Source organism: Rhinatrema bivittatum, chromosome 16 (genome assembly GCF_901001135.1).
Source record: "Rhinatrema bivittatum chromosome 16, aRhiBiv1.1, whole genome shotgun sequence".
Lineage (NCBI taxonomy): Eukaryota > Metazoa > Chordata > Amphibia > Gymnophiona > Rhinatrematidae > Rhinatrema > Rhinatrema bivittatum.
Window position 1 is genome coordinate 51552815 of NC_042630.1, and position 15851 is coordinate 51568665.

General features: G+C 42.0%; 1 protein-coding gene across 1 annotated transcript; it reads left to right on the forward strand.

The window, feature by feature from the left end:
- Nucleotides 1-227: 227 nt before the first annotated feature.
- On the forward strand, nt 228-1130 carry LOC115078534 (olfactory receptor 5B21-like). The gene has a single exon (XM_029581457.1). The coding sequence runs from the start codon at nt 228-230 to the stop codon at nt 1128-1130; it is 903 nt and encodes a 300-aa protein (XP_029437317.1).
- The last annotated feature ends 14721 nt before the right edge of the window (nt 1131-15851 follow it).

Consider the following 15851-nt stretch of genomic DNA (forward strand, 5'->3'; position numbering starts at 1 on the left):
ATTAGTAACATATTTAATGTAATGTTTATTTAGGAGTATTGCACACTGGAAGAATTGCACGTATTAAGCACAAAAAACTATTTCCCCCGATGGACCTATGATTACAACTGCTATAATCCATTCATACTAAATAAGCAAGTTGTTTCATCTGATACACATCTATTCTCATTTCTTCTTGCACCCCCAGGAGAAAAGAGATGAACCCAAAGGAAGCAAAAAATATGACCATGGTGACAGAATTCATTATTCTGGGACTTTCTGATAATCCCCAGCTGCAGGTTCCCCTCTTCCTGGTCTTCCTGCTCATCTACCTGATCACCCTGCTGGGGAACCTTGTGATTATCACAGTGACCTGTGCTGACCCCCGCCTGCACACCCCCATGTACTTCTTCCTCAGTAACCTCTCTCTCACAGACATTTACTTCACCTCCACCATCATCCCAAAACTGCTGAGAATCTTCCACTCAGGGGATAAGACCATTTCCTATGCTGGATGCATGATGCAGCTCTATTTCTCCACAGGCTTTGGCTGCACTGTAGACCTCCTCCTTACCAACATGGCTTACGATCGCTATGCCGCAATCTGTGACCCCTTGCACTATTCCCTCATTATGAATCAGAGAGTCTGCGTCCTGCTGGCTGCTGCTTCCTGGATCATCGGCTTTCTACCACCTGAGACAATCACAGCTTCTATCACCCGCCTTGCCTTCTGTGCCTCTAATGAGATAAATCATTTCTTCTGTGACCTCTTGCCACTGTTAAAGCTTTCCTGCTCGGACACGGCCACCACACAAAGCTTAATGTTTGTTACAGCCGCATTGATATCAGTGCCTGCCTTCCTTGTGATTCTCATATCTTATATCTTCATCATCTCAGCCATCCTGAGGATCCGCTCTGCAGAGGGGAAGCGTAAAGCTTTCTCCACCTGCTCCTCTCACCTCACTGTTGTCTCTGTGTATTATTTGTCAATATTTTGCATGTATCTGAGACCGCCCTCAACATACTCCCAGGAACAGGGTGTAATTCTGTCTGTGGTCTACACTACTCTCACCCCCATGCTGAACCCCCTCATTTACAGTCTGAGGAATAAGGAGGTAAAAAACGCAGTGAGGAAAGTCATAGGAAAGTAGCTTGTGAGAGCAGGTGATAAATCACAGAAGGTTATCACATGTAGGAGATAGGGTCAGATTTAGGGTTTTGCCACCTCTAGGGACTTTTGGTGCTTTCATCCCCCACCTCCTGTAAGGAACTGTTACAGGATAGCAGAGGGCTTTTCTCTGCTGAATGAGATTCAGCAGAGCTGGATGACAACTAATTTTAGCCAGCCTGTTGCCCCTAAATGTTTGCTGCCCTAGACACAAGCATAATGTGTGCCTACTGACAAATCCAGGGCTGCTAGGAGATCACATAAGAACATAAGAACATGCCATACTGGGTCAGACCAAGGGTCCATCAAGCCCAGCATCCTGTTTCCAACAGTGGCCAATCCAGGCCATAAGATCCTGACAAGTTCCCAAAAACTAAGTCTATCCCATGTTACTGTTGCTAGTAATAGCAGTGGCTATTTTCTAAGTTAACTTCATTAATAGCAGGTAATGGACTTCTCCTCCAAGAACTTATCCAATCCTTTTTTAAACACAGCTATACTAACTGCACTAACCACATCCTCTGGCAACAAATTCCAGAGTTTAATTGTGAGTTGAGTGAAAAAGAACTTTCTCCGATTAGTTTTAAATGTGCCGCATGCTAACTTCATGGAGTGCCCCCTAGTCTTTCTATTATCTGAAAGAGTAAATAACCGATTCACATCTACCCGTTCTAGATCTCTCATGATTTTAAACACCTCTATCATATTCCCCCTCAGCTGTCTCTTCTCCAAGCTGAAAAGTCCTAACATCTTTAATCTTTCCTTATAGGAGAGCTTTTCCATTCCCCTTATCACTTTTGGCGCCCTTCTCTGTATCTTCTCCATCGCAATTATATCTTTTTTGAGATGCGGTGACCAGAATTGTACAAAGTCTTCAAAGTACGGTCTCACCATGGAACGATACAGTGGCATTATGACACTTTTCGTTTTATTCACCATTCCCTTCCTAATAATTCCCAACATTCTGTTTGCTTTTTTGACTGCTGCAGCACACTGAACTGATGATTTCAATGTGTTATCCCCTATGACGTCTAGATCTTTCTTGGGTGGTAGCTCCTAATATGGAACCTAACATTTTGTAACTATAGCATGGGTTATTTTTCCCTATATGCGACACCTTGCACTTACCCACATTAAATTTTGTCTGCCATTTGGATGCCCAATTTTCCAGTCTCAGAAGGTCTTTCTGCAATTTATCACAATCTGCTTGTGATTTAACTACTCTGAACAATTTTGTATTATCTGCAAATTTGATTACCTCACTTGTTGTATGATATTTTGTTACTTTTGTCAGATGATAAGGAATATCTTCAAAAGTTTTTAAATTTAATTTCTGAATATTGGAGCTTTTCAGATTTATTTATTTATTTATTTATTTATTTATTTGTTTGTTTGTTTAATAGCTTTTATATACCGAAGTATAGCTAGCTGCCTTCACTCTGGTTTACAGGTTAACAACTTATTACAGTTAATAAGCAGTAGAACCGTGTAACTTATTAGAACTGTTCAACTTATTACAGTTTATAAACAATCGAACTGAACAAGGTATTACTGTGGACAAACAGGTAATAGTTAACATAATGCATAAAAACTTGTGTACTTCATCAATCGCTTGGTGTGTTTATATTTCTCTTACTTTGGTAAAGTTAGGACTGAAAGGGAAATATCCTATCTTGGAGCGCGATGAGAGGTAATTGATTTAACTAAGATTAACTGTTTTAGGAGTCTGTAGATAGGTGTGTAGTATCATGAGAAGTGTTCTCTCTAGTAGTTTAGTACGTGCATAACGGAGAGTGTTTATGTGTAGGTGCAGTTGTGTGCAAATTAACCAACGCCATCTTTGAATGTTTGACTGAATATCCATGTTTTGAGTTCCTTTTTGAAAGATTTGATGTCGCTAAGTGAGCTTAGGTAATCTGGTAAGGAGTTCCATAATTTCGGTCCCGCAATGGAGAATGCTCTGTTCCCCGTGTAGGAAAGCTTTGCTAAAGGAAGAGATGGTATGACTAGATGCGTTTTACTGGCGGTTCTTGTCATGCATTTTGATTTGTGTTTCTGAATCATGTTATTGAGGGTGGTGTTATCTGCTTTGCATATTGCATTGTGTAAGATTGTTAAAGTTTTGAATTTAATTCTTTTTTCGACCGGTAGCCAGTGAAGAGTTCTCAGAACAGGGGTGATGTGGTCTGATTTATTCTTGCCGGTTAGTACTCTAGCTGTGGCATTCTGTAGTAATTGGAGTGGTTTTAAGGCAGTTTTTGGAAGACCAATCAAGATGAGTTGCAGTAGTCGAGACTGGTGAGAATAAGAGATTATAGGACGGTTCTGAAATCTTGTTGGTGAAAAAGCGGTTTTAGATGTTTCAGTATGTGAAGTTTATGAAAGCCTTATTTTGTTTTCGTTACGATGATATTTTTGTAGTTTAAATCGTTGTCGATCCAAATACCGAGGTCTTTTACATTGTTCTTTAGTTGGATGCTCATATTGTCAATTTGTAAGGAAGGCATAAGGGTTATTTGTCCTTCATTTTTTCTTTCAGTGAGAATGCATTCTGTTTTGTTCATGTTGAGGCATAACTTTAGGTGGTTCAGCATTTTTCTAATTGAGACAAGGTGGTTGGCTGTTAGACTCAGTGCATCTTCGATAGTGGAGGTTATTGGAATGAGGAGTTGAATATCGTCGGCGTACATATAATATGTTACGCCTAGACTTGAGATGAGTTGGCAGAGTGGGAGTAGGTAGATATTAAAGAGGGTGGCTGAGAGGGCGGACACTTGTGGTACCCCCGTTTCAAGGGGGATGGCATCAGAGGAGTTGTTGTTAAGGGTGACTTTGAAGTAGCTGTCTTTTAGGAATGTGAACCAGTCTAGAGTTTTGCTTGCAAGTCTTGATATCAGGCTTTTGTGGTCTACTGTGTCGAATGCAGCAGAGAGGTCAAGTAGGATTAGTAAGTGGCTTAGTTTGTTGTCGAAGCCTCTTAATATTTTGTTTGATAAATTGAGTAGCAGGGTTTCTGTGCTGCGGTTTTTACTGAAACCATGTTGGGTGGGATGTAGTATTTTGTTGTTTTCTAGGTGTTCATTAAGCTGTATCAGTGCTGCTTTCTCTGTCAGCTTGGCAAGTAAGGGAAGGTTTGAGATAGGATGGTAATTATTCAAATCATCTGGATCTAGGTTCTTCTTCTTTAATATTGGTTTGATTGTTGCAGTTTGGTTTTTTTTTTTTGGTTTTTTTTATTTATATTTTATTAAGTTTTTGAACAATTGACATTGCAAAAAAACAAGAAAATACCCTTCTTTACATCAAACCTTCTTAACAAACAAATTACCCCTCACAAGCTAACAGTAACAGTAGTATCAAGTCCACATTACGGGAGGCTTAATACATAAAATTAATATACCAAAAAAATATGTGTGATCACACATTTCAAATTCGGAGAATATACATTTATAGCAGTTTAAACTTTCTCAACCAGCTTCTTTGTCCACTAAGAAGGACTCCAAGTGGGAAGGGTCCTGAAAAATAAATTTATTCCTCAGATAAGACACTGAGCACTTGCAGGGAAACTTTAAATAAAAAGTAGCCCCTAAAGCTATCACTCGAGGTTTTAAAGACAAAAATTGTTTTTGTCTCTCCTGCGTGGCTCTGGCTACGTCTGGGAAAATTTGAATCTGTTGTCCACAGAAGTTATGATCTTTGGGGCAGATTTTAAAAGCCCTGCTCGCCTAAATCCGCCCAAAACCGGGCGGATTTAGGCGAGCAGGGCCCTGCGCGCCGGGAAGCCTATTTTACATAGGCCTACCGGCGCGTGCAGAGCCCCGGGACTCGCGTAAGTCCCGGGGTTCTCCGAGGGGGGCGTGTCGGGGGCGGGCCCGGTCGTCGCGGCGTTTCGGGGGCGTTTCGGCAGCGTTTTGGGGGCGGGTACGGGGGCGTGGCTATGGCCCGGGGCAGTCCGGGGGCGTGGCCGCGCCCTCCGTACCCGCCCCCAGGTCGCGGCCCGGCGCGCAGGAGGCCCGCTGGCGCGCGGGGATTTACGCCTCCCTCCGGGAGGCGTAAATCCCCCGACAAAGGTAAGGGGGGGGTTTAGACAGGGCCGGGCGGGTGGGTTAGGTAGGGGAAGGGAGGGGAAGGCAAAGGAAAGTTCCCTCCGAGGCCGCTCCGATTTCGGAGCGGCCTTGGAGGGAACGGGGGTAGGCTGCGCGGCTCGGCGCGCGCCGGCTATACAAAATCCATAGCCTTGCGCGCGCCGATCCAGGTTTTTAGCAGTTACGCGCGGCTCCACGCGTATCTACTAAAATCCAGCGTACTTTTGTTTGCGCCTGGAGCGCAAACAAAAGTAGGCTATTCGCGCTCCTTTTAAAATCCGCCCCTTTATGTTCAAAATATTTTTGTAACACTAGATTTTTATCCTTCTCCCTACAGAAAGTTACAAGTAAGGTAGATCTTTGTGGAATATCATCTGTAGAGGCTTCTAAAAAGGAAGTTAAATTCGGGGAATGTTGGACAACATCCATTTCTTCTTGTCCCACTTGTGGCCTTATTCTAGATTTAGGTATATAATAAAGTTTGGATATACCTGTATCATCAATTGTTGTAATAGATAATACTTCAATAAAATATTTTTTTAGCAATTCAATGGCAGACAATAATCTGGTTTCAGGGAAGTTTAATAACCTTAAATTTCTATTTCTATTTTGATTTTCTAGTATTTCCATCTGCCGATGAATTGCCAAACCATCTTTAATAAAGGAGTTATTTACTTCTTTAAGATTATCTATCTGATTAGACATAACTTTAGTGTGTTCTTCTAGCTGTACCAAACAGTTATTATGTCTTTCCAGCACATTTTTAATTTCTACTGTAGTATTTCTATTTTGCTCAATTGAATTAGTTACAATTTTCTACAGGTTATCCAAAGACATCCAAACATCCCTCAAAGTGATATTCTGAGGAACCATGGATACAGGGACTGTTAAAACCTGTCCCTGATTCATACGCTCCTCAGTTTTCCCCATATTTAGAGAAACATTTGTCACATCAATATTTGTTTTAACCATTTCACTAGAGAATTAGACTGGGATGCTAAAACAGACTCCATACTTGATTGAGATAACTGCAATGGTCCCTGGGCTTCAGGGGATCCAGAAGAAAAAGAAATATCTGGAATTGTTCTTAAATTTAGTTGACTTACCCCCCTGGTAATGTGCGAGTCCATTGGTCCCCTCACAGGCAACCCTGGAGAGGAAGTCCAGACCTTTACTTTTCTCTTTCTGCCCATAAAAGCAACAAAAGTAGTGAAAAACATTTTTCAAGAAGGGGTGCGCCCCGATGGCTGCGCGCCGTAGGCAGTTCAATTTAAAGGGAAATCAAACCGTCCCCCGTCGATGACCTCACGTGGGGGGCGGAACGTGTCGGTCTATGTAGATGTTCCCGGCTGCACTCTCAAGGGGCTGGAGCCCCGACCTCCGTCCCGACCAAACCCTCTCACCGGAGGGCTCTCTCCTCCACAGCGCCTCCCGATTGTTGCAGTTTTTAATTTGATAGGTAGCTCACCTTCTTCAAGTGATTTGTTTATAATTGCTGCTATGGTTGGGGCAATGATGTGTGCCATTTCCTTTAGCTCTCGTGTTGGGATTATGTCTAGATCATGTCGAGCTGGGTTTATTTTTCTTAGCATTTTTTTCATTTTCAGTGCTTTATATTGGTTCGAAATTAAACTGTGGTGTTATTGTTGTTGTGGAAATTTGGTCTTCTGTGATTGAGGATTTGTTGATGGTGCCAGTTATTTTGCTTATTTTGTTCTTAAAGAACATGGCCAGGTCTTGGCTTAAATTTTTTGTTTCGGTTGTGGGGGTGTTGTTATTATTTTCATCTATGAGATTTCTTACAATGTTGAAAAGGGAGTTGGAGTTATTTGTGGAGTTTTTTATTTTTTGACTATAGTAGTCGCGTTTGGTGTTCAGAATCATTTTTTTATAGTCGGCAAGTTGCGTGCGGTATCTTTGAAGGGTTGCAGGGCATTTGGATTTTCGCCATTCCTTTTCCATTTTCCTAAGGTTGGATTTCATTGTTCTAAGTTGAGAGTTGAACCATGGGTTGTTTTTTTCTGTTTTTCTTTATGTTTCGATTTCTCAGGGTTTATGTTATTTGCAGTTTGTTCTGTAAGATGGAACCAGGATTGAATAGCATTGTTTATATTGGAGAGGTCTAGATTTGCTAGTTGTTTTCCGAGCTCTTGTTGGAGTAGGTTGGGTTGGAAGGGAGGACGGTATTTGAATGATAGTGGTTCATTTGTACTTGTCATGTTGTTGGTTTTTACTTGTGTCCTGCATTGTAAGAGGTAGTGATCGGACCAGGGGACTGGTCTGGATGTTATTGATGTGTCTGAGAAATAGTGATTAGTGAAGATCAGGTCTAAAGTGTGACCCACTTTATGAGTGGGGTTGTTCACTTGTTGTTTCAGGTTTAGGCTGGATAGCATGTCAAGCATGGTTTGGCAGTTTTGTAATCTGGGGTTGGCATCTGTGTGAAGGTTGAAGTCATCGAGTATGATAGAAGGTTTTTTCATGTTGATGTTTGTTTTTAGGAATTCTAAGAGTGGGGAGATTTCATTATCTAGAAGTTTGGGAGGGCAATAATTGTAGGTTTTCTGAGTCGAATAGGGCAATTTCATATTTCTTTGGGAGGTTGTGAGGGATCAATTTCATTGAGAGATACTTTTTTATGAGGAGGAGTAGTCCTCCTCCTCTGTGATTCTTGCGTGGGATTGAAAATATGTCGTAAGCATTGTTGGTTAGATGGTTCTCTAGTACTTGATCGGTATTTTTAAACCAAGTTTCAGTTATGGCGATGAAGTTGGGGTTCTTTTCTTGGATTAAGTCTGATATTAGCATGAATGTTTTGGTTAAGGATTGAACATTTATCAGAAAGAAGGTGAGATAAAATAGGTTTTTGATGTGTTTCATAAGGGGGATGTTAATCAGGTATCTGTTTCTCTTCTGATGTGAAACGTTGGGAGGTGATGCCATGATTGGGCTGTTTGGTGTTTTTGGAGTACTTGAATTTCCTTCTGCTCTTGTTGTCGTGGACTATGTGTGGTTATGCTAATGAAGATGTTTATAGGAGGATGGAGGTTGAAAGAGTGTTGGGGGAGGCTGGGTAGGGTCTGGAAGGGTGCTGTACGGTATCGGGAGAGGTTAAGATGATTGCTGGATGAGATACAGATGAGTGCAGGTGCTGGTTGAAGCTGGATGTGTACAGAATGATTGCTGGAAGAGATCAGTATGAATGGTGTAAGCGATCAGGATGATTGTTGGATGAAATCAGGATGAGTGCTGGAGCTGAATGATGCTGGATGAAATCAGGATGAGTGCTGGATGAGATCAGGATGAGTTCTGGGAGAGATCAGGATGAGTGATAGATGAAGTCAGGATGAGTGATGGATGAAGTCAGGATGAGTGTTGGATGAAGCCAGGATGCATGCTGGATGAAGTCAGGATGAGTGCTGGATGATGTCAGGATGAGTGCTGGATGAAGTCATGATGAGTGCTGGAAGAGATGAGGATGAGTGCTGGATGAAGTCAGGATGAGTGTGGAGCTGTATGAGGCTGGATGATATCAGGATGAGTTCTGGATGGCATCAGGATGAGTGCTGGATGACGTCAGGGTGAGTGCTGGAGCTGGATGAGGCTGGAAGAGATCAGAATGAGTGCTGGTTCTGGATGCAGCTGGATGTTAGCAGGATGATTATTGGGAGAGATCAATATGATTGTTGGATGTGATGAGGGTAAGTGCTGTAAGAGATCAGGATAGTTGCTGGATGAGTTCGGGATGATGGCTGGAGCTAGATGAAGTTGGATGTGATCAGGACGAGTGGCGGATGAATGAGACTAGGGCGAGGGCTGGAATATGTAGGAAGGGTGCTAGATGAGAACTGGATGCGTGCTGGATTAGGTCAAGATGAGTGATGGATGAGATCAGGATGAATGTTGTAGCTGGATGAAGCTGGATAATGAGTGCTAGATGAGCGTTGTAGTCGGCAGGAAGCTAGATGGGATCGGGTTGAGTGTTGGAGGCAGCTGAGAGCGGCTTTAACAAAGCTGCTGGAGGAAAACGGTTTGATCTGAAGATGTTTTAGTGTGGAAAGGATGCTTATGTAGGGATTTCTCTGTCCTGTGTCCTGGGGCTTATGAAGGAGCGCGCTAAGGGGCAGGCTCCTTAGGTCGAGCTCCTTCGGGCGCGCGACACCTGGTGCTCGATGCCCCGGGGAGCATCGCTGGATTTAAAGGGCCTTCAGCTGATTCATGACAGGCCGGTAGGGTTAGGGTGGGAGCAGTTAGACTCACCACGTGGGTCCTGCAGCGTTTCTGCTAGCAATTCTTATTTTCACTTTTTTTCCCTGTTCCTGGTCCTTGCTGGCTCACCACTTGGGCTGGTGAACGGGCTCCTGCCCCGACTGGGCTACGCCGACCGCGCGAGCCCCCGCAAGGAGGAGGATGTTTGAAGTGCGGTGAGTGCTCTGAAAAGGGAGGTCCCCGGGGAGCGTCGCTGGATTTAAAGGGCCTTCAGCTGATTCGTGATAGGCCGGTAGGGTTAGCGTGGGTGCGGTTAGACTCACCACGTGGGTCCTGCAGCGTTTCTGCTAGCAATTCTTATTTTCACTTTTTTTCCCCGTTCCTGGTCCTTGCTGGCTCACCACTCGGGCTGGTGAATGGGCTCCTGCCCCAACTGGGCTACGCCGACCGCGCGAGCCCTCACAAAGAGGAGGATGTTTGAAGTGCGGTGAGTGCGCTTCAAACATATTAATTTAGATAAATATGAAGCTCTGGGCCCAACAAGACATTTATGGAAGTTTTGGTCACAATTTCATTTAAAATGGACAGGAGAAACCATAACCTATTTAGGCTTAAAGATTCATAGACATCCTGGACAATGGTATGTATTCAATATATCATCTATTGTTCAAGAGTTTCAAATAAGGGTTATATAAATTGGATGCACATTCTTGTTTCTCTTCTATGTGGAATAGCTTTGATTAAGAAGATCTTATTACCAAAAGTTTATATTTTCTACAGTTGCTTCCTTTTATTCGGAGAAGATGGGATATTTGCTTGATATTTCATACTTGGGCCCCAATTTCTTTGGAAAGTGAAAAGAGCTACTCACATTGGGGCAGATTTTAAAAGTTACGTGCGCGGCCTATATTTGTGTGCACTACCCGGCACATAGGGCTTTTAAAATCTGCCTCTGAGCTAGGAGATATTTAAAGACTAATTTGGGATTGCCTTTGGCAGAATCCTTTCAGTTACCAATCTGAGACAATTTTTGCTTTTCCTCTGGGGAATTAGTTGCTAAATACAAAAAAATTGGACTCAGACCTTAAAGATATTGTACAACACTATTGATGTCCCACTTAGAGGAATGCATTCATTTCAATATTGTGTGAAACATTTAGGCTTTCAGCAATGTGATTATTTCACATACATACAAATTCAGTGCTATTTGATAAGAACTCTACTACAGAAGCATTTCAATGCTATTTACATCTTTGTGTTCAAGGGAGATATTCTGTAATCTTGAGAGGTCTAGAATGGGTAGATGTGAATCGTTTATTTACTCTTTTGGATAGTAGAAAGACTAGGGGACACTCCATGAAGTTAGCATGGGGCACATTTAAAACTAATCGGAGAAAGTTCTTTTTTACTCAACGCACAATTAAACTCTGGAATTTGTTGCCAGAGAATGTGGTTCGTGCAATTAGTATAGCTGTGTTTAAAAAAGGATTGGATAAGTTCTTGGAGGAGAAGTCCATTACCTGCTATTAAGTTCACTTAAAGAATAGCCACTGCCATTAGCAATGGTTACATGGAATAGACTTAGTTTTTGGGTACTTGCCAGGTTCTTATGACCTGGATTGGCCACTGTTGGAAACAGGATGCTGGGCTTGATGGACCCTTGGTCTGACCCAGTATGGCATTTTCTTATGTTCTTATGTTGTTGTATAGCTTTTGCACTCTATAAAGACGTACGAGATGTTACATCACTGGCACGATCATGGAGTGTAGACTTTCAGGAATCAATTATAGATGATGATATTTATCTCTGCAATGAGAAAATATATAAATGTCAGAATAGCCAAATAAACAGAAACACAACTGTGAATCTTACATTAAAAAAAATGTTATTTCTCCTTATAAAGCATTTAAAATGGGGGCTAGGCAATACATCTTTATTACATGGGTTATGGAACTGTCTACATAGTGTCTCATTTTGGAATAATTTACTACAGATGATATCAGAGTGGTTGGGTTTTACTGTATCTAGTTTTGAAAAAGCATGTATACATTTAAGCAGACATAAACGGATATTCTTATATAAATGTTGTCTTATTGGTTGATGCCACATTCTCCAACTTTTAATTTATGACATGCTAGACTGGTCAAATTGCTGTGTTTGGAAGCCAAATCAATTCTGTTAAAGCCTGAATCCTATGTTACATCTCTTTGACTAATTTGCGACCCTTTCTGTTTCAAGCATGAGAATGCGGTTGCTTGCTCGAGAGAGTTAGCATTTGGACGGCAGCACAACCCCAGGGCGAGGCTCCAAGGTGAGAGGTGAGCATATCCAGGCACAGGCTGGACTTGGAACATAGCTTGGACTTGGAACATGGCTCACTCAGGCCTCCACTGAACCTGCACACACCAAGAGTGAGTCCCAACAACGTAATGCTGGTCTCTGGGGTCGCCCTCTGGCCACTCAAATGAGCTTTTAAACCTACTGCTTGGGAACGGCTTGTGTGTCAGGACAGATGGACATGACTAGGAACTTAGATGAAGGCACTGATGACTTGGAACTCAACTTGGAATGAGGAGCATTACTTGGAACAAGGAACATCACATTGAGTACATCACTTGTAATGAGGAACATAACAGAAGGAATCTCACTAGAAACGAGGAACAGAGCTTGGAACAAGGAGCCTGGCTTGACACGAGGAACAAGCGTTCAGATATTAGACTCAGGATCAGGTTACAGATGAGCCCTGCCTACAACATGCCCTACACAGCCTGTGGGTTGGTTGCAGACCAGGCCAAAAGCAGAGCGACTCGGGGCTTCGGGCTTGGACATGGACAAAATATAGAACATCATTTGGAATGAGGAACATGGCTTGGGACAAGGAACATGGCTTGAAACAAGGAACAAGGAAGTCCGTGGCTGCACAAGCTCCACAAGACAGGAACTGGGAACAGGACTAGGGCCGTGGAACTTGAGACTTAACTTGGAACTTTAAAAATAAAGATGGACTTGACTCAGTGAAGACAGACTTGGAAGCAGACCTTGTGCAATGAGACGCCCTACACAGCCCAGCATGGGCTGGTCGTGGACCATGACGATGGAACACCTCCAGGACTTGGGACTTGCACTGCAAGAAGCCTTACACAGCCTGCTGTGTAATGGTCATGGACCACTTCACAGGAACAATTGGAACTTTGAAACTTAGATGAGGTGAAGACTTGGATGAGGCAAAGACTCAGATGAGGCAAAGACTCAGAAGACTTGGATGAGGCAAAGACTGGGCAAAGAACCAACAAGACACCAGGAGCAAGCAACGTGGAGACCATCAAGACAGGAGTATGAACATGGAAGTCCTTGAAGGACAAAGTCGCCTTGGACAACCATGAAGATCCTTGTGAAAGCAATCAGGAACTGGCAGGGAAGCCCTTTTATAGGGCTGAAGGCATGACGAGGTGATGATATTATCAGGAAGGGCTGCAGAGCTTTTCCTGCCACAGGCCCTTTAAATTGAATGCAGAGGCACACTTCTAGAGGACAATGGCGGGAGATGGAGGCAGCGGCATTCAGGCAGCAGTCAGCAGCGACCACAGCCACGTGAAGGAAATATGGCACCAGACTCAGCCACAGTGGTGGCATAAGACTGCAAAAGTGAGCAACATGGCATTGAAGGTTGAAGGAGCCAGGCTGCACTGGAAACAGAGCTGGCATCAGGGTGAGTGAGCCATTTGTGGGCCTGACCACAGACAGCAAACACAACACTTTCTTCACATCTTTGCCAGAGGACATTCACCATAATATGATAGAAAAACCCACAGGTGAATAATCATATAGAATAAAGTATAATAATTCACCACCAAAGTGAACTGGAAGACTTCAATTGAAAACTTTAGATGACTATTAATTGCATCAGTAGCATGGGATCTTCTTGGTGTTTGGGTAATTGCCAGGTTCTTGTGGGTTGGTTTGGCCTCTGTTGGAAACAGGATGCTGAGCTTGATGGACCCTTGGTCTGACCCTGCATGGCAATTTCTTATGTTCTTATGTGTATATGGTCTATGATTTGACCATGTCAATACATTATAATCACTAGTCACCACATAAATACTTTTTTTTAATTTTATTTTTATTACATTTTTCAAATAACACAAGAATAATCTTGCACCAGCAACAGAGATAAATTTCATAATCAAATAGACAAATAAGAAAAACAATAAAAAGGAACATACAGTGAACAATACACATGTATATCTTCACAAAATATCTCCAGATATCAAGAAACTTGTAAAAGCAAATGCTGTTGTAAAATTCTTCATTTCAAAATCATGCCACCCAACACCATTCCAGTGTTTTGGTAATGCATCCACTGATGACAGCTTGCTCTAACAGCGTCTCTGAGTGTGTGACATTCCCCCGCATACTGAGAGCAAAAGCCTTCGACATCATAGAAAATGTTTGATGTGCTTCATCCTCTGAATCTTGTTGGTTTGCCTCATCTGCATCTCCATGGCCTTTATTATTATGGGCTGTCTATGGAGTGGGAGGGGGAGGTCAGCGATGACAGAAAATGGTTATATTGTTATTATTGTTTCATATGGCACTGTATTTTTGTGGTTTAAATAAAAATATGTTAAAACAAATCACTACACTTAACTTAGAGCAATAACACAACACACACTTCTCCCAACACCACAAAAATCCCCTTGCCCCAGCCCTTCCTCAAATGTTCTACCTTCCACAATAAAACTCTCTAACAAGCCCCTCCCAGCAAGACCCCTTCTGCTCACCAAAGCTCAGGTTCCTTCGTATCTCTGATGAACTTACCAAAGAGTAGCACATAAAGTCTTAACATGACCCAGTCAAAGACTCAAGAAGCCCTCACCTATGATGTGAACAGCCAGGCCTTCAGTTTACAGCTAAAATACTAAAGAATGCTTATCTGCCTAATATACAGAGGCAACCTCTTCCAGACAAAGGGCAGAGCCTGGCAGGAGGACTTGAGTATCTCTTGGTGAAGGCATTTAGAGCAATGACCCAGCCTGTGAATGTAAAGGAAGAGGAGGTGCACAATTCTATATCCTAGATCTCACATTATGTGGCCTGAGCCCTTGAATGAGTTTAAACACCATGTCAGGACCTTAAATTCACTCCCTGCCTTCACTGGTAACCTGAGCAGACTGGCCAACATCAATGCAATATGCTTCTGAGGGCCACTTCCAACTAATAATAAATAAAGTGTGTTACAATAATCCACCTATAACTAATTGTAGCACAGATCTTCTCAACAAACTCAACCTGTGAGAAATGTTGCTGATTCTGGTGGACTTGGTGTAAGTAATATTTATTTATTTAGACATTTTATAGAAGCTTGTTCTCACTACAGATCTTCTGAACAAACCAGACCTACGAGAAATTTATTTATTTATTTATTTATTTATTTATTTGAGGTTTCTTATATACCGATAGCCGTTTGCACATCGTATCGGTTTACATACAACAAATAACTTATAGGCAAGGCCCCTTACAATGAACAGTATAAGAATTTGGAAAACAAATATACAGAGGATATAATTGTGATAACTAGAAACTGTTATCACATAGATAACATAGTTATCTATGTGATAACATATCACATAGATAACTATGTGATATCACATAATAATATGTGATATAATAATATACATAATATACATAATATGTATATAAGGTACGTAATATGTGATATAAGATATCACATAGATAACTAGAAACTAGAAATGTTTCTGATTCTGGTGCAGTTAGTGTAAGTAATATTTATTTATTTATTTATATAGACATTTTACAGAAGCTTGTTCTCACTACTGAAGAAATCTGTGCATGCAAATACATCCAATATACATTATGAATACATTTTACCTCCCTGTGTATTGCCGGCTCACACCTCCCTGTATTGCCACCTTTAAACTACTGCATGGACAGGATTGTGTCCTATATCTGGTCATTGCAAAGGCATTTCATAGATATATACATGAATTTTAACATTTAAGAGTCACTTTCTCCTCACTCACTCTAGAAAGGATCCTGTTGGTGTTTACTGAATACTCCTACATATGTGGCAATCTCCTGTGGACAGATGGTTGGTAAATAGTGTAGAAGGGACATACGCAGTAAATGTGCATAGAGGACAAATATAAGGAGCTTTATTGAGAATAAACTGAGAAAACATCAAATACACAACAGGATAAGAGATACAGATTTACACATCTAGGCAGGCAGAGAGATGACCTTTTATAAAGTAAGCCCATCCTTCTTCCATTTGTCTAACTTCTTCTCTCAATGTAAATATCCAGAGGAAGGTGAAAACCACTGAGGATCTGAGCCCAATTCCATACCACAGGGACAAAATGTTACTTCCTGACCCCAAACATAGAGATCA